The 22,801-nt window shown below is 34.9% G+C and overlaps 1 protein-coding gene across 1 annotated transcript; it reads left to right on the top strand.

The window, feature by feature from the left end:
• Positions 1-864: 864 nt before the first annotated feature.
• Positions 865-4,349, top strand: LOC128238079 (protein draper-like). The gene is made up of 9 exons (XM_052953655.1): positions 865-1,143; positions 1,490-1,599; positions 1,763-1,799; positions 2,167-2,442; positions 2,995-3,036; positions 3,161-3,273; positions 3,532-3,593; positions 3,824-3,990; positions 4,342-4,349. Exons 1-9 carry the CDS (start codon positions 933-935, stop codon positions 4,347-4,349), a joined length of 1,026 nt encoding a protein of 341 aa, XP_052809615.1. The 5' UTR covers positions 865-932.
• Positions 4,350-22,801: the final 18,452 nt, after the last annotated feature.

Raw genomic sequence — 22,801 nt, 5'->3', positions numbered from 1 at the left:
TACGATACGTATAAGAGAGAGAGAGAGAGAGAGAGAGAGAGAGAGAGAGAGAGAGAGAGAGAAAGAGGGGGGGGGGGGGGCGGAGAGAGAGACAGAGAGAGAGAGGGGGGGGGGGGCGGAGAACACATAGAAAGAGTGCAAAAATAACGAAAGTACATAAGCACATCATCGAAGATTAACTTGTTATGCATTGCTCTTTAAAATGGTAACAGATATCCAGAATGTAAACATCAAAGTCCATTTGTAGGTGTTTATCTAAACAACGCACTTTTTCAAATGCAAAACATGGTTATGACATGTTTATTAACATACATGTTAACTATTTTCTTGGGCACTTTCAAATATTGTGTTATATCTAAGGATACAAATACTTTGTGGAATGATGTTTATAAATGTGTAACGATTTTAAAATATCATGCCATAAGTACATAGTTATAATTAACTTAAAGTACATTTTTTTTCTTCATTTATTTATATACTCAGCAAAACTTCTAACTAGACTTACCCCAGATGGGGGTTTGAATTACGCTAAAAAAATACAATTATGACTTGTTTTTCGTATAATGACTTCCAGTCATGTATTTTAACTTGTAAGACGTGCAAGTTGTGCGCGTGCGATTTATGTCGTAATTAGTTTTACCAGAATGCTGCTATTTTGTTAAGTTAACAATTTTGCAGTTATTCCTTTATTTTAAAGATTTTGATATAATTCTAACTGGTTGAGTTGTCCATAATTCCTTTCAGGAATTTATGTTAATGTTTTATGAAATAATAGGCTGTCGTGTCAGGTTTTGTTAGAACTTGTGTTGTGTGAATTTTCTAATCTGATCAAGCAATTACATTCTGATATAAGCCCTTAGCGCAGATTTTATATTGTAGAATGTAAACAAGGATATTTCGGATCAAACTGTACTTCCAAATGTCTTTGTGAAATGGAAAACACCGCATCGTGCGACACTCTAAATGGCACTTGTTATTGTCTAAATGGTTGGGCAGGACATAATTGCACCTTGGACGTAGATGAATGTTCCTCGGAAAGCATGTATACATGTCCTGAACATTCGTTATGTTTTAATACTAATGGAAGTTACGGATGTACCTGCAACAACGGGTTTCAGAAACTTGGAAATGGCACTTGCAAAAGTAATGTTTCTGGGTTTTTTTTTTATTAAATTCATTCAAACACTTCTCTTTAAAAATATTGTAAAACAGACTATTTAAATTGTGCATGTCTCTCTAACTTATGAACACCCTTGAGTAGGTAGTATTACTGCATTTTGCATAGTTAATACATGGATTACCGATACTGTTTTTACTGTATTACATTTTCGAGATGTACTGTATAACATTGTCGTGATTTGTGATAAAAATGAATAATTGATATAGAAATATTTCTGATAAACATGATTATATATATGATGTTTCAACAATGCTGTATGTTCAGACTAAACAATGACGAATAACTGAATCTGTGTTTTTTTCTATATAGGGTGTGATAACTACCATTTTGGATATGGATGCCTACAAACTTGTGCATGTTTCGAGAATGAAACTCAGTTTTCATGTGGGAATCTGGATGGTGTATGCGGATGCAAACCGGTAACCTTTTTTTTTAAATACACACCAAGTAAATATTTCACTTTTGCTCGAAGAAATGCTTCTACTACATTACAAAATACATGGATAAAAATATAGCTAATTTATGTACGATTCATAACTTATAAATGTAAATTAAAACAATTTTCGAATACACAATTTCCAGGGATTCGGACGTGAAAACATTTCCGATGCTTGTTCACGTAAGTAAAAAATAAAGTTAGTTTTTTAAATAAATCAACATTTAACGAGAATGAAATGTTTCCGTTGATTTGTTTATTTGATTCTGATTTGCAAGGAATATCAACTAACATTTTTTAAAGACAAAAACAAATGTTTTGAATAAAGTATAGAAGTGTTTGTATTTCGCCCTGTTTTGTTGTTTAAATTACGGTACAATGTACGTCTTTTTGTATGTTTGCTGTCTGTCCAGATCCAATGAAAACATACGAGACGTAGTGGATCATTGTTGTACATTCCCTACCGCATGTTTTATAATTATTTTAATTAATGTCTTCAGAAGTACATGATATGTATTTTCTTCGAATCAAACGCTGTATCCTCACATAGGTTGCACAAACAACACCTACGGTATCGACTGCACGGAGAAATGCAATTGTAATCTGACAAACAGCGCAAATGTTCTCCGGTTATGCAACGAAGCAAATGGCACCTGCATTTGTAAAGTTGGATGGGAAGGTCCTTCGTGTAATGATGATACGGACGAATGTAAAGACAAAACGATATGTGGAAACAATGGAACCATTGGATGCCATAATATCAAAGGGTCCTTCATATGCGATTGCATGCGTGGATACAGACTTGAAAATGACAGCTGTGTTGAAGGTACACTGTTGCTGTCTACTTGTAAATAATACACTGATTTTTGTTATGTATTTGTAGCCGTAACACACGGTTGTGTGTCCTATAATAATGACATTGATTTCACAATTGAACACTAAGTCAAAAGCAGGATATTAAAGTATAACTATGGATACGTAGAATTAGAATCACATTTAATTTTCACTCAAATCCAACACAATTTACATAAAGAGTTCTCAGTAGATTCGTAAATTTGCTAACAAATAATTCCTAAATCAATATATTGGGATGTTTTTTCTATGAGATTATGGTTGACATGGAAACCATTTGATTGTCTCATAATTGGAAGTAACTATCTCTCCTGAAATAGACATGCCAATGTTATAACATTACATTGCTTTTGAAAACCTTAAATTTTAATTATCTATTTTTATTGACCGAATTTAAATTATCAATGAGGGCACAATGTTTTGTGGAACTCAAATTTTACCAGAACAAAATGCTGCTTATATTCTTTCGTTTGCATTTTAGAAATTATAACTTGCCCTACATGGAAACATTACCTTTTTATTTCAGAACAAGAAGTAGATCTAACGCAATATACGTCGAATTTGACAGGTAAAACATGAGTGTATTAAGACGGGGGGGGGGGGTGGGGGTTCTAACGTAACATATTATGCTATGTATCCATTTTCTTAGATGATAAGTTCGAAAATATACCACTGCTTTTATGTTTTTGCAGAAACTGAAATGGTGATTGCATTAAACACGAGTTATTTAATTTGTATTGATGAGAGCGTAAATTTGAATGTTAGGGCAACCTACCAAGAATACCAACAAGCAGTTAACAAGTCGGTGAGTTATACTACTTTGTTCTTTTTTATTTCTCCCCGTCGTTGAAATACGTTATGTTCCATGTTTCTTGTTTGTGTGTGTTTTTTTGTGTGTGTTCTTTGTCTTTGTTCTATGTCTTTGGCGTTTACCCTGTGCCATTAAACAAGGTTTATGTTTAAGCTTTTGGCTACTGAGCTTGTTTCTAGTTTTTCACATTTCACATAAGTAATAAAATGGTTTGATGATTATAATAATTTTATGAGTTTGTTCTTTATTTAGCTGACAGTGTTCTTCACCAACTACACACAGGCTATTACCGATATTCTGATCCATAACATTCAGTATGTATGAATATTGTTTGAAAACTAGTAGGATCATTTAAATAAACGGATAAAGTTTATTCTCCCTCAAGAACATTTCATTATAATTATAGACAGGACATGCTCACTTAATGTCCTAGCGCATTATATTGTTGTATGTCAATGTAGATATTCAATAAACTAAATAACGTATAATTATGATTCCAACTAATGCATGCGTATAGTGCCTATGTGTTGTCCATATTTTAAAGATACTCGGATGAGAATGACACAGGACTTTTAGTGACTTACTCTTTGATTTTGAACGCCTCACACGATGAAAAGGAAGATGTTCGCAATGAACTTGTGAGAGCAATGCTGAAACTTACATCAGGCGTAAAGCTTGACCTAATGGGCACACTTGTGTTAGCAAAAACAGGCAAGCACAAATTGGCTTATTTTCCAAAACTATTGTTGGAACTTTCATTATAAAGGTACATACACATTTTCTTTTAGATCTTAAAAAACATATTATAATGGCCTTCTATTTCAGTTATCGAGTGCACTTATGATGGGTGCAGTTTGTATGAAACAATTTTTGAAAAGTGTCCCTACGGATTTGAATGTTTTACCAATGGGACACATGTCATGTGCAGGTTAGTCATTCATCCATACATCCACCCATCCACCTATCTATCTATTTGATAGTTATAGATATGTATTGTTTTCCTGACTTCATGTCATTTGAATAGAAAATACCATGTAGATGCTGAAACTATGTTATTCACAGGTGTGTAGTCTTATTTTGTTTTTGTATTTATCCTGGACTTTAAACTTTAATGATATCATTAATGCTGGCACCGATTAAGCTTATATGCCAACTTTGATATTTGCTTGGGTTAAGTGCGGCACCGATTTGATTTATATGTTTAACTTTGACACTTAAACACTTTGCTTGAGTCAAAAGTGGCAACAATTCGGCTTATATATTTAACTTTGATATTGTGCTTGGGTCATGTGTGAGCTTTAACTCCTGGCCCAAATGTATCGATACTTCATAAGACCCTTATAACAGGATTAAGCAAAGCTCACACATATTTTCCCCATAATTTCAATAACATTTTAGACTTTAAACTTTTTATGCTTTTAATTTTGTTCGGTATAATAAAATAAATATCATATAGCAGCATGTGTGACATTGATATTGTCAACCCTCGAAACAGAATGTCAGCCGAGGCGTTAGCCCTCGAGTTGACAATATCAATGTCACACATGCTGCCATATGATATTTATATAATATTTCGTTGTATTGGATGCTCGTTGATTGCATGTAAGGCCTAAGACACTAAGTCTTAAGTCTAAGTGTTTCTAAACAAAGTTTGGCTCCTTGATTTGGTACAGATTTTAAGCTCACCATTTTACTTTCAGACAAACATCAAAAGGTAAGCATATTTTTTCAACTTTATATATAAGTGAAAGAACTTACATTCAAGTATATATTTATGACCTCATTTAAAAAACATTATGGAGTACCATACAATATACCATGTTATACTCAGAAAAATATCATAAACATATTGCCTGAACAAAATAGAGTAAAATATCCATACTTGATGTGGACTATGAAATATTTGTTTTATCGTATTTTTTATGTTCTAGAAAATGTTTATTGTTATAAAATTGGAAAATAAAAGGGGATTTTATTTTTCTTATTTTGCATATAGATCTGTTCGACTTAGTGCTTGGAACAGTGTTTGGTGGAACAGCCTTCGTCGTGCTTTTGGCTTTGTTCGTCGTTGGAACTGCCAGTTTGCGGCGTAGAGTTGACCATTTCAAATCAAAAAACTATCACGATAGTAAGTATTTAACCATTTAACCACTGCAGGCTTTCTAGTCCTTCAGAAATATTGAATATGATGTAGTAAATCATAAAAAGGCTGTTGGTAGTGTAATGTCAATATATCGAGACTGCTAGGTTGTGGATGTAGTGTAATGTCATCGAACCATCAATGTTATGGGATTAACGGTGTAATGTCAATGCACCGAGACTGCAGGTTGGGTTGGAGTAGTATAATGTCATTGAACTGCCACTGCTTGGGGATTAACGGTGATGCATACAAGTTAGAGTAGTAGTTCATATGTAAGTTAATTATATTCAATGAAAACCGAGAGACGAGCCACATACACATAATACAAACACAACAAAAAGACTGCATGCGCATTGAAATAGCTTTACCATGGCATAGGATGATAAATGACATTATCTATGAAACACCCCGTCAACAGTATGGAACAATGTTCATAGTTATGTCAGAAACAACACTTTATAGTGACGGCATGATTAACATTCATATTATATATATAAGATGTTCTGTTTTATAAATGTTCACGCTTACCAAAAACGTAAAAAAATCAATAGTGGTTTTAATTACTGGTGATACCTCATGAATTACACTTATCAGTATAGGTTTCTGTAAGATTTCCTGATTCTTTAATATTTCAGGTACACCAAATTCCTTAACGATAAACAGAAAACAAGGAAACACAGTCAGCAATTTAAAAAGAACAAGAATGGTAACCAAAAATGATCAATACGCATCAATCAATGATCAATAGACAACAATGAAAAGCATGCTGCGACGAAGGTGAAACTAAAGAATAAGACTATATACACATCATGTTTAATGGATTCAAGTTGACATTAGCGCGCCTTATAACTTACAACGTGGAAAAGAATATTGAAACGCTTTTGTGAAATACAGATGCACACGAAATAATTTTACACAGATAGAATCAGTGTGTGTTGGTTCGACGGTTGGTTTAAAATGAGCGACACCAAAGTAATTTGAATTGCAAGTTACAATACACCAGACCTTCGATAAATGTATGGCTTATGTTCAAAATTAAAAACTTATATGAATTATATACTTTGTAAATATATTGTGGGAAACAAAATATCAAAGTGACGGCTTTGTTTTCAAAACACAGCTACGTTCTTTTTATGTCTATATGTAAATGTGGCATACATAATTGCTTTCAATTGATGTCTCATATGAAGTTCCATAGTTCAGTATCACGCAGATATGTCATTCATCACTCATCCTTAAAAAGGTAGTCATAAAATCGTGGCGCCAAAAGGTCATATATCACCACACCGTGATATTAATTATGGAAAATGTATATTCATAAACAGGGTGATGGGGCGGCAGCCCTCATAAAAAGTGTTAATGTTTATTTTAATACAAATGACAAGCGTTTAATGAAACACTTTAGAAGGGGAATAATAATAATAAGACCTGTTAACACTTCTAGGGCGTGCATTCCCGTAAGTCGCCTTTTTCGGCATACTGGTTGGCCCCCGCAAGCCGATGGTGCTGTCCCTCGAAGCGCATGTAGATGGATTACCGCCGCTGTAACCAAATAATATATATATATGGTGAAGTGAATACATGCTAAAGTCATAGTTTAACACTAAATGCCTGCAATTGATTATACGATTCAAACTACCAGCAACCTATCACATTGCCGTGGAAGTGTGTAAAACAACAATTATAAAAAGCCTAACAAACTAGTGACAAACAAATCAGTAAAGACAGAATATCTTGGCAATTACGGTTGTTTCCGCCTTTGCGCTGTCATCATTCACTTGGAGGTGATTCAAACTCCTTATAATATTTCTGTCTTAAATTATGCACGACTTAAATATATAGATACGGATATACTGAAGAATGTGTTGTAGAACACAATGGTCTTCCGATTTCATAGTGTTGTCTTTATATGCATGCACAGAGTGATGTATTACTTCACGGGCTAAAATCAACAGAGTAGGAATAGGAATCCTTTCAAACTGGTGACGGTAAAAAAATTGTATTGAAAACTGTAGGGTTATTGAGAACAAACTGGCACACATGATAATGTTTACGTGTAATAGTGTTATGACTTTTTTCTTTCAAAAGGTGTTCACCTACTAATTATACCTCACTAAAGGACCAACACTAAACATTTTTTCATAAAAATATACATGACTTATTCTATTTCTTACCTTGCAATGTCCAATATTCTGTATATTGACCCATAAGTGGATGTTGGTCCTACCGATTTGGCGCCACTCACATACAGTTCACCTGTAAGCAGGTTGTGCTACTGTCAGATTACAAGCAATTATATTACCTTTCCGTATGACACAGACTTCAAATATCTCGGATAGCTGTATAATTGTATATTATTTACCTCATATGAAAATCGTATGCAAAGATTCTGAAGGAGACCGCTCTAGAAAAATAGTAACCGCTCTATATTGTTGCTAATCTTTATCTCTTTTATGTAACCTGTTATAATTATATCAGTTGTATAGTTTGTAGAATTAACATTTTGAGATATATGTATTTTCATTCTCAAGTAGCTTTAATTTGCCTAATGAACGTTGCTGTAAATTTAATGTTGTTTTGCTTTGGTAGTATTGTATATGTGTAAATGTCTTAGCCATAGAATATGCTTAGGTTCTGTGTTGAAGAATTTATATTTTATTTAATTTGTCGGAAAATAGCTCTGAGAGCTAGTATTGTTTTTTATGTATATCCAACGTGAAATAAAATGTCTTGTATCTTTTAACTTGTAGAACGTGTGCGATTGTAGCTATTTCTTATGCTACTGTAATTTATCTACTTATATATACCACGTTTTCCTCTGCCATTTATATCATCAAAAATCAAGCCAGAATAACGTACAGTCGAACCCCGTTGACTCGAACTCGAAGGGACCGGCGAAAACACTTCGAGTCTCAGGAAATTCGAGCCAAGCGGGAATGCTGACATTCAGTATAAAGACATCGGTCCTTCACATCAAGTTCGAGCCAACGAGGATTTCAAGCCAACGGGGTTCGAATGTACATGTATATGCAAAATCAATGGTTTTCAACTTTATTCATCGAATCTCCTTACAATATGCCTACGTCCATATCAATTTTTCGATGTCGACAAAGACTTGTTCATTTTGGGCTTTATTTTTGACACTCTAGAGACAACAACACTCAACTTTGCCTTGATGTTTTATACATGTTGTCACGGACCTATGTAGTTGTGCAAATATTTTGCTTTAACTATAAAAGGTACTATATATTGAAATGAAACAATGCACAAACCCTGCCTCTGATATTACGCAGTGTTTATGAAAAACAATTGCCATATTACTGAGTAAGCAATTTGTGCAACAACTTTGCATTTTTCGTACTTTCGTAATTTTCCAAATAAACAATATGCACACGTTAAGTTTAAACTGCTTGCTCATATACACTCTTCATGTCCTTTTGAAAAATTGATCGCCCGTTGATCTTCGATATTTCTTCTTATAAATGCTCTAAGATTGCAAAGTTAATGCAAATTTAAAAGCAAGCCGAATAATCTTAAATAAATCTCGGCGAAGAACATAAGGAAATAGATACTCATAGATAATTACGCATAAAGTAAGTGGAAATGTGTTGACTTTCATTTTTATTAATTTACCTTAGCAATAAAATTGAAAGATGAAAACAATAATCATATATCCTAGTCCAAATAGGTTTATCAAATACGGTGATGGAACTAGACCATCGTTTTAAAAAAAACCATCAATTTACATGACCTATTCTTAGGTTATGATGCAACAAATAATTGATTCGATTTGTATTGCATATGAACAATGTTGTTAAAAAAACAAAAATCATGCTTGTCGCACGTACAGCCTTTCAACGCCTTCAGGGCTTTCAGTACACATACCTATAGTGCGTTTTCTCAAACAGCAGTCATCCAATACTCAAACTTGTAGCATTAAGCAACCTATGTAGTATTTAACACGACTCACCATCCTCTCCTTGTCCAATCGCAGTAAGGAATTGTCCATAGCTTGGAACGTAAGGTCCGGCCCACATATCTGGCCCACAAGAGGGTATTCTCTGGTTAACCCACTCTCCTCCTGGTGTCTCTTTCAGAGACCCAAGCCTAGCAAGAGACAGACGGGCGAAATAACAGATATAGTCCAATTATATTTTAGCATGAACACAATGTATAACGCCATTTAAGGATTTATTTTTCATCAAAGAAATTAAAGCAATTCAGAATATATTAGTGTGATAAGTGTGATTTTCATATTTCTAAGGATAATGCACACTATTTTATTAAACTAAGCAAACCTCCGAAAAAAACAAAAATCACGCGAGTAAACGGTGTTACAATGTGGATACTCTGCGCACATTCTAAAGATCATACCTTAACATTCACCATCCGTTAAACCCGAAATTATAGGTAGAAGCGGGCGAATTATTCTCCATCTTGTTCGACCGATGTACTATAGTGATCACGTGATACTCCCCTGTGGAACAAGAATCATTCCTTGAAGTGATCATAAAAAAGTACTTACCCTGCAATGTAGTCGCCGTAGATGTACAGTCCATGCCAGTTTAATAAACAGCCCGATAAACATGTCCTCCGACAACGGCAGCAACATTAGAAGTGTGGTTGTATTAAAATATAGGTGGCTTAAGTGGTGCATCGGGAATCCCTAATTACAAACAGTTTGTGTAAGTAAATGTTCTTTATATTCAACCAACAGCATAAACTTATACGTTCTTTACAATACTTGGTCATAGTGCATTTCAAAATGAACCGCGTCAAACAAAAAATGATATTTTAGCAAATATGGCATAAATTAACGATATAACGATACTTTCCTCCACAGTGTTATAAAAAACAACATGAGAAAGGGTTTTAGATTTCGTAGTTTGTACATCTGTTTTGTAAATTGAGATTTTTTACTGATTCCGCTAAAAGCATGCCTTCGAGCATTCTGGATGCATTGATGGAAGTCATGTAGTAGCTCACGAGCGGACCGCATTGCTGGAAAAACTCAGCACAGTACCCAGGACAAAGGCCGGGAAAATCACGAAGAGTAGACTTTTCGCCAAGTTTTTTAATTCCTCCGCCAAACACATGCATAGCGTTTGGGGAACACCGTTCACAAAGAAATGTCTTTGCGTACTGATGACATCGTTTCCAGAGACCCCGTTGTTTTCTTTGAATGAGTCGTGTCATGTGATCAAAGGTCTTTTGTAAGATTTCGTCGTCTTGTTCCGTGCAACATCCAACGGCGGTGTACTTGCTGCAAAATTCAAGCTGTTTTCCAACAAGGAAATGTCCTTGTTGATCACTTCGGCAACATGTCAATGAATGTGAAAGAGGTACTGTTACCGATATGTTATTTAACACAAAAATCATAACATCCATCTTGTATCTTATTTTTTGCATATATATATTGTTTACCTTAAGAAGGAGTTATATACATTAATTCCTTTCACAAAATATTTTAAAACGCAAAAGGTGTATACATATACATAAAGAAATAAAACACGATTGATATGTTCGCATATTTACTCTTTACATCAATATGCTTTTATCCCCGAAGCGCTGTATGTGTTGACGAATTTAATTAGATGTGTTCCGCGTTAGAAATAGTCAATCAACTCAAGTTTGAAAAAAGATTATTTATACGGCAATATTTACAGTTCATATGTTAATGTTGCACTACACCAAACAGCAAATAATGCAGACTAAGACACTCATTATATGCATTCAGTGATACTTGTCATGGAAAACAATCAATGCTTATTCGTATCTGAACAGCGTATCAATAAATAAATAAAGAGTCACATATGTGTTAAGCAGTTCATAGAGACCGGATGTACATTGACAGAACTATTGACTTTGATCATATAAAGAATCATTTTTCAAGTTTTATTAACGTCTTAGACTATTTTAGATTTATCGCATGATATACTTCGTTTCCGGTTTAGTTCCTATTTTTCTTATAACTCCACATGTTTGTAAACAATTTATTTGGAAACAACAATCGCTTGATTGATTATACCGTTATATTTAATTATTTTTTTATTTAACTTTATTATACAGATTTTACAATACATGGTTTTAATTTAATTAAGTATCAACATCCAAATCTAAAGGTATTTGCGAACGAATTTATGAGCAAACATATACTATCTTTCGATGTTTATTTAAGGAATGAATTGCGGGGTTGATGTCATTATCGGGGTATGAACGCAATTGGGCTGGTCAAAGTGTGTGGAGTCCGAAAGACTCCACGCGTACTTTGACCAGCAGCGCGTTCAGTAAAGATGTTTGCGGCGAACGTTCGCTGTTTGGTTTCCCGCTTAACGTGTATGCGCTGCGTTGCAACAGGGATACAAAACAAAACGTTTGCGAGCGTTTTGTAAACGCTCGCCTGACTGAACGCACTGCAGCCTAATTGCGTTCATAACCCCGATAATGACATCAACCCCGCAATTCATTACTTATATTTACACCAATAGTTCCTTATTTCATTCAAGAATTGTTAAAAAATACTTCATTTCATTTAAGAAAAACATTCATTAATCCTTCCTTACCCATTCTGTAAATAGAACGACCCGACTGTAACCGGAAACATTTTTTCAAATGACGTCACAATAACGCGGGAAAAGATCAACCACTTGATATCACTTTTAAACGTAAAAATTAAACACTTATAGCAACAACACATTTAAAATATAATGAATTTACACTTTCTAAAATGTTGATTTATATTTTACAGGACCTGCTGACACTGTACAAACGCAATTGCCGAAAGGCAGTTCATATAAGGAATGGAAGTTGAGGCGTAAATATGTTAATATGTTTTAAAATTACATGACTATACTCAGAAAATGTTTTAAGCTTTAAGCGCATTGATACAAATCGCTGTTACAGAATGGCAAAGGATCATTGCAATGCGTACCAGCGTGTGTTTTGACTGGACTCAATGAAAGGACATTTGGGACCACCTTACGGCAAAAGCGTCAACTCTCAAGAGAGTTTGTGAAGGAGCGAACAAGAGGAAAGAAATCGAGTGAATGCAGGCAACTACACAGCAAAGTCACCGAAACCGAAAACAACATCAGGATGTATATAGCAGTACGATATATATGAAACAAATTTCCACAGAGTAAAGCAGGGAATCTTTGGGTTTCCATCGGTTAAATGGAGGCACTCGCATATACAGCCATGTCCGCATTCCATGCTTAACGCCCCAAATTGTCTGGACAGATGGTATTAATTTGTTAATCTGCCTGGTGAATGAATGAATTACATTGTTTACACAATTAAAGACAGGCTTTCCTGCTTGTAGTCATATGGTGTTATTGTAAAGGTCGATGTACCCGTTGACTGGGCCGGTTAAATGATACTAGCTGAAAAGGGCTTCGACCAGTGAAGAGATATGCATCGACACTCGTCTATTGAAAAAAGCTTTCCAACGTCCACATGATCCATTTAGAATACGTGATAATATGTTGTCGCAGTTCTCCGGTGCAACGTTTTCCACAAAACTAGATGCTGGATCTGGATACTGGGCATCGAAAATTGACACGGATTGCTCGTTCATTCATGTTTCAATAATATGTGTGGTAGGTACAGATACACCCGCCTTTCCTTTGGCTTAAATTGCAATGGTGAAATGTTCATTCAAAGCATTGATGGTTGTTTTGAAGGTCAACCTAAGTCTGATGACCTTTTAATTAATTGCTCTGATAAAATCAAACAAAGTTTAAAATCATGCATTTACCCCCATAGTAACGATCATATATACATACTAAAGTGACACTGGTTTTTAAAATCAGTTCATACATATGTATAACAAACATAAATTGTGAGTGATAAACCTTTAACTACTTAGTAAATAATGCAGTTATGGAAAATATTAATAACTGATAACAAGATTGCAACCGTGTATTTAATAGCTAGAACCCACATATATTGAATGACTGGTGGGTCCTAAAAGATTTACAGTAATCCGCTATAGTCATATAAGGTAAAAATACCCTGTTTTCTACACATTTCTTTCAAATCAAACACAATATCTTCATAATCACCATTTTTTTTCGATATTTATTCCTACTTTTTGGTCAATTAAAACAATAGAATAAATTGTGGTACTGTTTATTTGGGAGTAAGGGTGTATCTTTAATGTTTGCTTAAGCTTTATAATTTTTATAACGTTAAAAGTATGTTTTGTTTGTAAAAGAAGGGAGATGTAACGTAATAAAGAATTAAAACTATAGTCGTGTGAGTAAATACGTTTTAGTATTTATGATAAAGGCAGCCAACATATAGCTCTAGTAGGTCATTGTGTACCATCCTTCGTTAAATCGTTAATGTAAGAGCACAAGTGTGCCGTTCTACCCAAAGAAATATCTGGAGATACATAACGGTAAATGAGCATTACCATCACAAAACGAAACATAATATTATCACTATAAATAAATGCTTGGGTTTCTTTGAACGGTCAGTAAAAACAGAATGACACTAGGAGGAAACATTCTGGTGATGTACAGCTGTATTTGTCTCGAAAACCTCACAAAGTTAGACGTTTTAACAATCTAGTCAGTGTTCTCACGATTTGTTTTGTTATGCCGTCATCTACATTCGCAACATTGTCAAACAGCAGGCTCCAGGAGACCCTCACATTGAGTTTGCTGCTACTACTTACTGCCCACTGCAGTACAGCATGGTGGCAAACTCACTCGTACTAAATTTTCTTTTGCCTTCAGTGATAATGGCATATTGTTAAATAACTCTTGACAACAGCATACCGCTTGATCTGGTGCGGGTATAAACAGGGTTGTACTTGTCATTACTTTCAAAGAACAGCTACAATTACTTAGATAATGTTGTGCTCATAATGTTGATATAGTTTGTGTTTCAGAAATGCATCATTTCCAGAAAGTGTTCCGTCAGCATGACAGCAGGTCGTAGTCAAGTCGAGTCTATACAACTTTAGGATGTCCCTAATGACGCTAGTATATGGTGGCCAGCGTGTCATACATTTAGACACAACTCTGATTCCATGTTTTTCAAGAGATGTACTATGTTTTGATTGATGTTGTAACCGCCTCTCACAGTTCGACTGAGGATGTTATTGACTTAGAGTGATGTCGAGCGACACGTGCGATGGGTTTGGATGACTACCCGTGTCACTTTAACCACTTCAGTATTCATTGGCTAGTCTGACGGGCTTAAAACCAGTTGACAGTCCACGGGATTGTACTTTCAAGAAAATGCAATAATTATATTTTTTATCCCAGCACCCAGATGGGACATGTTGAACTAGTTCTGCTGACTGATTGATTTATGTAGTTCTAACATGAAGTAATCATCTAAACTCTACATTGTTATGACAACAATGTGAATGTAATGAAATGACATTTCTACTCCACTCTTTCCAGACCAGGATTGAAGACCGGTGTGTTAAGGTTACCAATGTATCCAAGTCCGACCGCATGAAAGCTTGTGTAGTACTCTCACTATCAAAGTTACTTGGATGCAAAGTTCGTTCTCTTTAATGCTTCGAAAAGCTTGACCATTGTATCCCTTTAAAAATCCTCCTCCTCCTCCTCCTCCTCCTCCTCCTCCGCATCCTGGCATGGCGATTTGGTATCTGCTTACTCCGAGAAAAAATTCTCTGGTAGAAGTCCATTCTTAAGATAAATGCTAAATTCATGTGTTTACACACAGCCGCTAATACCCACACTTGTTTATGATAAAGATATAAGCATATGTAGTCTGTTGTTTTGTGACGCTGTGTGTATCTCGCTTTGTGCCTGTGAGGCTTTAACCGTGTGCCTTTGAAAGGGGTTTTCGTTTTTGATTTGAGAATAGGACTTGTCCTTCATGTTTTTATTAAAGGGACTAGACACCAAATGATACAATTGCAAGAGAAATAAAGAAGAAACAAAAATTGTCAAAAACTTACATAAATTTGATATCGTTGTGTACAAGCATTGAATTTTACTAACTTGTTAAAGTGACACTCTTATTTAAAAGCAATACATACACATGTATAACAAACATAAATTTTGTCTGATTATCGTTAAAGAATTTACTGAATAATGCATTTATGGCAAATATTAATAGATGATAACAAGACTTTAACAGCAGAAAGCGCAAAAATATTAAATGATTTGTGAATGCTGAAAGATTTACTGTGGTCTACTATAGTCTCATAAGGTAAAAATACCGTGTTTTATGCTAATTTCTTTTATATTAAACCCAGTAACCTTCATAAGAACCATTGTTTTTATTACTTTTATTCATCTTCTTTGGAATACTGAAATAATATTATTAATTGTGGTAAATCTTATTTGGGAGTATGATTGCATCTTTAAAACCGCATATTTTGTGTTACTACCCACCCAACACTCCTATTTTTTACATAATTATATATGTCACTTTTTTAGTGAACCTATAAACGTTTTAAAGTAGCATGCGACTATTAGAAAGTTCCTTTAATCGAAGATTAATATATTAGACTAATTTTAATTTTAAAGCTGCACTTCCACAGATATACCATATTTACCAACTTTTTTATTTTTTTTCTTGGAAAGAGCAAAATTTTGCGTACATATCTGCAAACCAATGATATAAGACTGCTGACAAAAATCGGATCTTAAATTTTCATATTTCCGTTCGAAAATTAATGTTTTATGGCTTAAACTAACGGTTTAAGAAAAATGCATAAAACATTAATTCTTGAACTTAAATATAAAAATCTGCGATCTAATTTTTGTCAGCAGTCTTATATAATTGGTTTCAATGGATTTTCGAAAAATTGGCTCGTTCCAAGACCAAAAATAAAAAGTTGTCAAACAGTTCAATCTGTGAGAGTGCAGCTTTAAGAAGATGACAATATTAATAATTGTCTTCTGATCTGGCGAATAGAAAATAAAATAAATAGTAAACTATATAACGAATTACAATCCGCGCTCCCTCGTTTATTTTCAGAAATGTGTCAGAAAATCTAGATAACTTTTCCTTAGCCTAACTTTAAGTGAATAAAAGTAAAAAACAATGGTTCTTATGAAGGTTACTGGGTTTAATATAAAAGAAATTAGCATAAAACACGGTATTTTTACCTTATGAGACTATAGTAGACCACAGTAAATTTTTCAGCATTCACAAATCATTAATATTTTTGCGCTTTCTGCTATAAAATTCACGGTTATAGTCTTGTTATCATCTATTAATAATTGCCATAAATGCATTATTCAGTAAATTGTTTAAGGATAATCAGACAAAATTTATGTTTGTTATATATGTGTATGTATTGCTTTTGAATAAGAGTGTCACTTCAACAAGTTAGTAAAATTCAATGCGTTGTACACAAGGATATCAAATTTATGTAAGTTTTTGACAATTTTTGTTTCTTCTTTATTTCTCTTGCAATTGTATCATTTGGTATCTAGTCCCTTTAATAAAAACATGAAGGACAAGTCCTATTGTCAAATCAAAAACGAAAACCATTTTCAAAGGCACACGGTTAAAGCCTCACAGGCACAAAGCGAGATACACACAGCGTCACAAAACAACAGACTACATATGCTTATATTTTTATCATAAACAAGTGTGGGTATTAGCGGCTGTGTGCAAACACATGAATTTAGCATTTATCTTAAGAATGGACTTCTACTAGAGAATTTTTTCTCGGAGTAAGCAGATACCAAATCGCCATGCCAGGATGCGGAGGAGGAGGAGGAGGAGGAGGAGGAGGAGGAGGATTTTTAAAGGGATACAATGGTCAAGCTTTTCGAAGCATTAAAGAGAACGAACTTTGCATCCAAGTAACTTTGATAGTGAGAGTACTACACAAGCTTTCATGCGGTCGGACTTGGATACATTGGTAACCTTAACACACCGGTCTTCAATCCTGGTCTGGAAAGAGTGGAGTACAAATGTCATTTCATTACATTCACATTGTTGTCATAACAATGTAGAATTTAGATGAACACTTCATGTTAGAACTACATAAATCAATCAGTCAGCAGAACTAGTGCAACATGTCCCATCTGGGTGCTGGGATAAAAAATATAATTATTGCATTTTCTTGAAAGTACAATCCCGTGGACTGTCAACTGGTTTTAAGCCCGTCAGACTAGCCAATGCATACTGAAGTGGTTAAAGTGACACGGGTAGTCATCCAAACCCATCGCACGTGTCGCTCGACATCACTCTAAGTCAATAACATCCTCAGTCGAACTGTGAGAGGCGGTTACAACATCAATCAAAACATAGTACATCTCTTGAAAAACATGGAATCAGAGTTGTGTCTAAATGTATGACACGCTGGCCACCATATACTAGCGTCATTAGGGACATCCTAAAAATGTATAGACTCGACTTGACTACGACCTGCTGTCATGCTGACGGAACACTTTCTGGAAATGATGCATTTCTGAAACACAAACTATATCAACATTATGAGCACAACATTATCTAAGTAATTGTAGCTGTTCTTTGAAAGTAATGACAAGTACAACCCTGTTTATACCCGCACCAGATCAAGCGGTATGCTGTTGTCAAGAGTTATTTAACAATATGCCATTATCACTGAAGGCAAAAGAAAATTTAGTACGAGTGAGTTTGCCACCATGCTGTACTGCAGTGGGCAGTAAGTAGTAGCAGCAAACTCAATGTGAGGGTCTCCTGGAGCCTGCTGTTTGACAATGTTGCGAATGTAGATGACGGCATAACAAAACAAATCGTGAGAACACTGACTAGATTGTTAAAACGTCTAACTTTGTGAGGTTTTCGAGACAAATACCAGAATGTTTCCTCCTAGTGTCATTCTGTTTTTACTGACCGTTCAAAGAAACCCAAGCATTTATTTATAGTGATAATATTATGTTTCGTTTTGTGATGGTAATGCTCATTTACCGTTATGTATCTCCAGATATTTCTTTGGGTAGAACGGCACACTTGTGCTCTTACATTAACGATTTAACGAAGGATGGTACAAAATGACCTACTAGAGCATTGACCTACTATGTTGGCTGCCTTTATCATAAATACAAAAGGGTATTCACTCATACGACTATAATTTTAATTCCTTATTACCTTACATATCCCTTCTTTACAAACAAAACATACTTTTAACGTTATAAAATTATAAAGCTTAAGCAAACATTAAAGATACACCCTTACTCCCAAATAAACAGTACCACACTTTATTCTATTGTTTTAATTGACCGAAAAGCAGGAATAAATATCGAAACAAAATGCTGATTATGAAGATATTGTGTTTGATTTGAAAGAAATGTGTAGAAAACAGGGTATTTCTACCTTATGTGACTATAGTGGATAACTGTAAATCTTTTAGGACCCACCAGTCATTCAATATATGTGGGTTCTAGCTATTAAATACACGGTTGCAATCTTGTTATCAGTAATTAATATTTTCCATGAATGCATTATTTAGTAAGTAGTTAAAGGTATATCACTCACAATTTATGTTTGTTATACATATGTATGAACTGATTTTAAAAACCAGTGTCACTTTAGTATGTGTATATGATCGTAACTATGGGGGTAAATGCATGATTTTAAACTTTGTTTGATTTTATCAGAGCAATTAATTAAAAGGTCATCAGACTTAAGTTGACCTTCAAAACAACCATCAATGCTTTGAATGAACATTTCACCATTGCAATTTAAGCCAAAGGAAAGGCGGGTGTATCTGTACCTACCACACATATTATTGAAAAATGTATGAACGAGCAATCCGTGTCAAGTTTCGAGGCCCAATATCCAGACCCAGCATCTATTTTTGAGGAAAACGTTGCACCGGTTGGAAAGCTTTTTTCAATAAACGAGGGTCAATGCATATGCAATGAGAGTCGAAGCCCTTTTCAGCTAGTATCATTTAGACGGCCAAGTCAACGGGTACATCGACCTTTACAATATCACCATATGACTACATGCAGGACAACATGTCTTTAATTGTGTAAACAATGCGTTTTTTCATTCACCAGGCAGATTAACAAATTAATACCATCTTTCCAGACAATTTGGGGCGTTAAGCATAGGATTCTGACATGGCTGTATATGTGAGTGCCTCCATTTACCCGATGGAAACCCAAAGCTTCCCTGCTTTACTCTTCGGAAATTTGTTTCATATATATCGTCCTGCTAAATACATCCTGATTTTGTTTTCGGTTTCGGTGACTTCGCTGTGTAGTTGCCTGCATTCACTCGATTTCTTTCCTCTTGTTCGCTCCTTCACAAACCCTCTTGAGAGTCGACGCTTTTGCCGTAAGGTGGTCACAAATGTCCTTTCATTGAGTCCAGTCAAAACACACGCTGGTACGTATTGCAATGATCCTTTGCCATTCCGTAACAGCGATTTGTTTCAATGCGCTTAAAGCATTAAAACGCATTCGGTCTGCTACGTTTTTTGAGTATAGTCATGTAATTTTAAAACATATTAACATAAACATCGAACGATAGTATATGTTTGCTCATAAATTCGTCCGCAAATACCTTTACATTTGTATGTTGATACTTAATTAAATTAAAACCATGTATTCTAAAATCTGTATAATAAAATTAAATAAAAAATAATTAAATATAAACGTATTACCAATCAAGCGATTGTTGTTTCCAAATAAATTGTTTACAATAATGTGTTTTTTTTGTCATATCACACATGTGTTAATGTTAAAATTTTTGGCTACTGAGCTTTTTTCTGTAGTTTTTCGTATAAATATTTATACAGAAAAATAGGAACTAAACCGGAAACGAAGTATATCATGCGTTAAATCTCAAATAATCTTAGACGTAAAAAACTTTTTTTTAAATGATTCCTTATATGATCAAAGTCAATGGTTCTGTCAGTGTACTTCCGGTTTCTATGAACTGCTTAACACAAATTTTATTATGTGACTCTTATTGTTGATAGGCTGTTCAGATACGAATAAGCATTGATTGTTTTCCATTGTCTTAGTCTGCATTATTTGCTGATTGGTGTAGTTCAACATTAATATATGAACTGTAAATATTGCCGTATAAATAATCTTTTTAAACTTGTTGATTGACTTTTTCTAACGCGGAACACATCTAATTAAATTCGTCAACACATACAGCGCTTCGGGGATAAAGGCATATTGATGTAAACAGTAAATATGCGATAATATCAATCGTGATTTATTTCTTAATGTATATGTATACACCTTTTGCGTTTTAAAATATTTTGTGAAAGGAATTATTGTAGATAACAGATTCTTAAGGTAAAACAATATATGTATGCAAAAAATAATATACAAGATGGATGTTATGATTTTTGTGCTAATTTACATATCGGTGACAGTACCTCTTTCACATTCATTGACATGTTGCCGAAGTGATCAACACGGACATTTCCTTGTAGGAAAACGGCTTGAATTTTGCAGCAAGTACACCACCGTTGGATGTTGCACGGAGGAAGATGACGAAATCTTAAAAAATACCTTTGATCACATGATACGACTCATTCAAAGAAAAAAACGGGGTCTCTGGAAACGATGTCATCACTACGCAAAGACATTTCTTTGTGAACGGTGTTCCCCAAACGCTATGGATGTGTTTGGCGGAGGAATTGAAAAACTTGGCGAAAAGTCTACTCTTCGTGAATTTCCCGGCCGTTGTCCTGGGTACTGTGCTGAGTTTTTCCATCAATGCGGTCCGCTCGTGAACTACTGCATGACTTCCATCAATGCATCCAGAACGCTCGAAGGCATGCTTCACAAAAAGGAAATTACCCAGCAGTCAAAGAACATTATAAACAGTTCTATTATAATATCACTCCATCGAGATTGTATTCACAGTTAACATATAACAAGACGTTTATATGTTACAATGTTGGACTCTATTCAGTACCACATTTGACGAGCCTTCTCTTTGGGATTCGGAACCCACGGCAGGCAATATATGTGATTTGTCAGTATATTACAGACTCATACGTCAGCGAGGAACATTACCTTAAACTAGGTATTGAATGTCATTCAAATTTGAAGCCACTGATATTTCCATTGTTTTGCTTGGTGGGGATATAAACGAAAATAAAGAACGTTAAGCTCGATACACTCGTAATGTGTAACCAGTCTCCGATATCAACATAAATACAAAGCTGATAAATGAAGACTTTGAACTTCCATTCATATTGGTGGCAACAAAGGTTGATCACCTTTGGATAATACTTGGGAAATGGCTTGAACATCAAAACGGTGGATATTGTTTTCCTAGAAGTCAATTACAAGCTAAAACCTAGTACGCGCGCACGTGTTTGAGGACGCCATGCGTGACTGTCACGTGCACTGGTTCTCACTGACGTACGTGTACGTGTACCCGCGTAACAGCCGGATGTTGATCGGGATTCCTGTGTACCAGGGAGGATACATACACAACAAGAACGAAAAAGACAGATAAATACTGCATACGGATAGGGGTTTCAAGTTCAAGGATAAAAGCTGCAAAAGAGGGACAGTGTGATAAGGGAGAAAAGAGCACATTAAAATGGACTGTGAAGAACTGAAACATTTTGTTTTTGACTTAAAATGTTAGGAATTGTTTTTAATTGAAGTCATAATAGGTTTCCCAACATGTTCAGTTTGTATGTATTTATAATCATGTCATACGTTTAAATTAAAAAACAACAACAAAACATTTGACAGTCTTGACCATATTATTTGATAAATGCAGAATGGTGACCACGTCAGTCGCCTCTAGGACAGAAGGGTGCACCTAAACTTTTTTTAAGGTTTCAGTCTATGGGATCTCTCGTCTTGACTTTACAACAATGGTTCTAACAATGTCGATGTAACTTCTTTTCATTGCTGGGTTACCAACAAACCGTACAAACGGAAATCCTGGAAGACACTTTAAAGCAATGATAAAACGAACAGTGTACAGCACCCTTACACGGCCTCTAAACGCCAGCTCCACCACTTTACGGTGGTGCAAAGAAAAAGAGCTGTCGACACTTCCGTGTTGGAGCTGTGCCCTATGTTTACATGAACAAAAGTGAGTATGATTTATATTTTATTTGATAATTTCATTTAACGGACATATTTCGAAAATCGGAGAATGTGGTACCTTGTAAGAACACTTCTACTGTAGGCTGGTTACTATTTCGTTTCAATATTGTGCAAACTGTGGTTTCAGCAGCTTTTCTCCCGAATCGGACTTGTGCATATTTTGAGATCTGATTGCATAGCAAGTACATTTCGGTGCTTACACACCCCGTAAGAACATTCTCACGCATGCAAACATAACAGTTATGTATAGTACCTATGCCGGAACACAACAAAACTGATAAGCACTTCTTAAAAAGGAAAAATGCACATATTTATAAAAGTGGTGGCGCTGTTGCCCTAGTGGTGGCGC

This window comes from Mya arenaria, chromosome 6 (assembly GCF_026914265.1).
Source record: "Mya arenaria isolate MELC-2E11 chromosome 6, ASM2691426v1".
Taxonomy (NCBI): Eukaryota; Metazoa; Mollusca; class Bivalvia; order Myida; family Myidae; genus Mya; species Mya arenaria.
The sequence above is the reverse complement of the archived record's forward strand: the minus strand, read 5'-3'. Positions and strand labels throughout refer to the sequence as shown.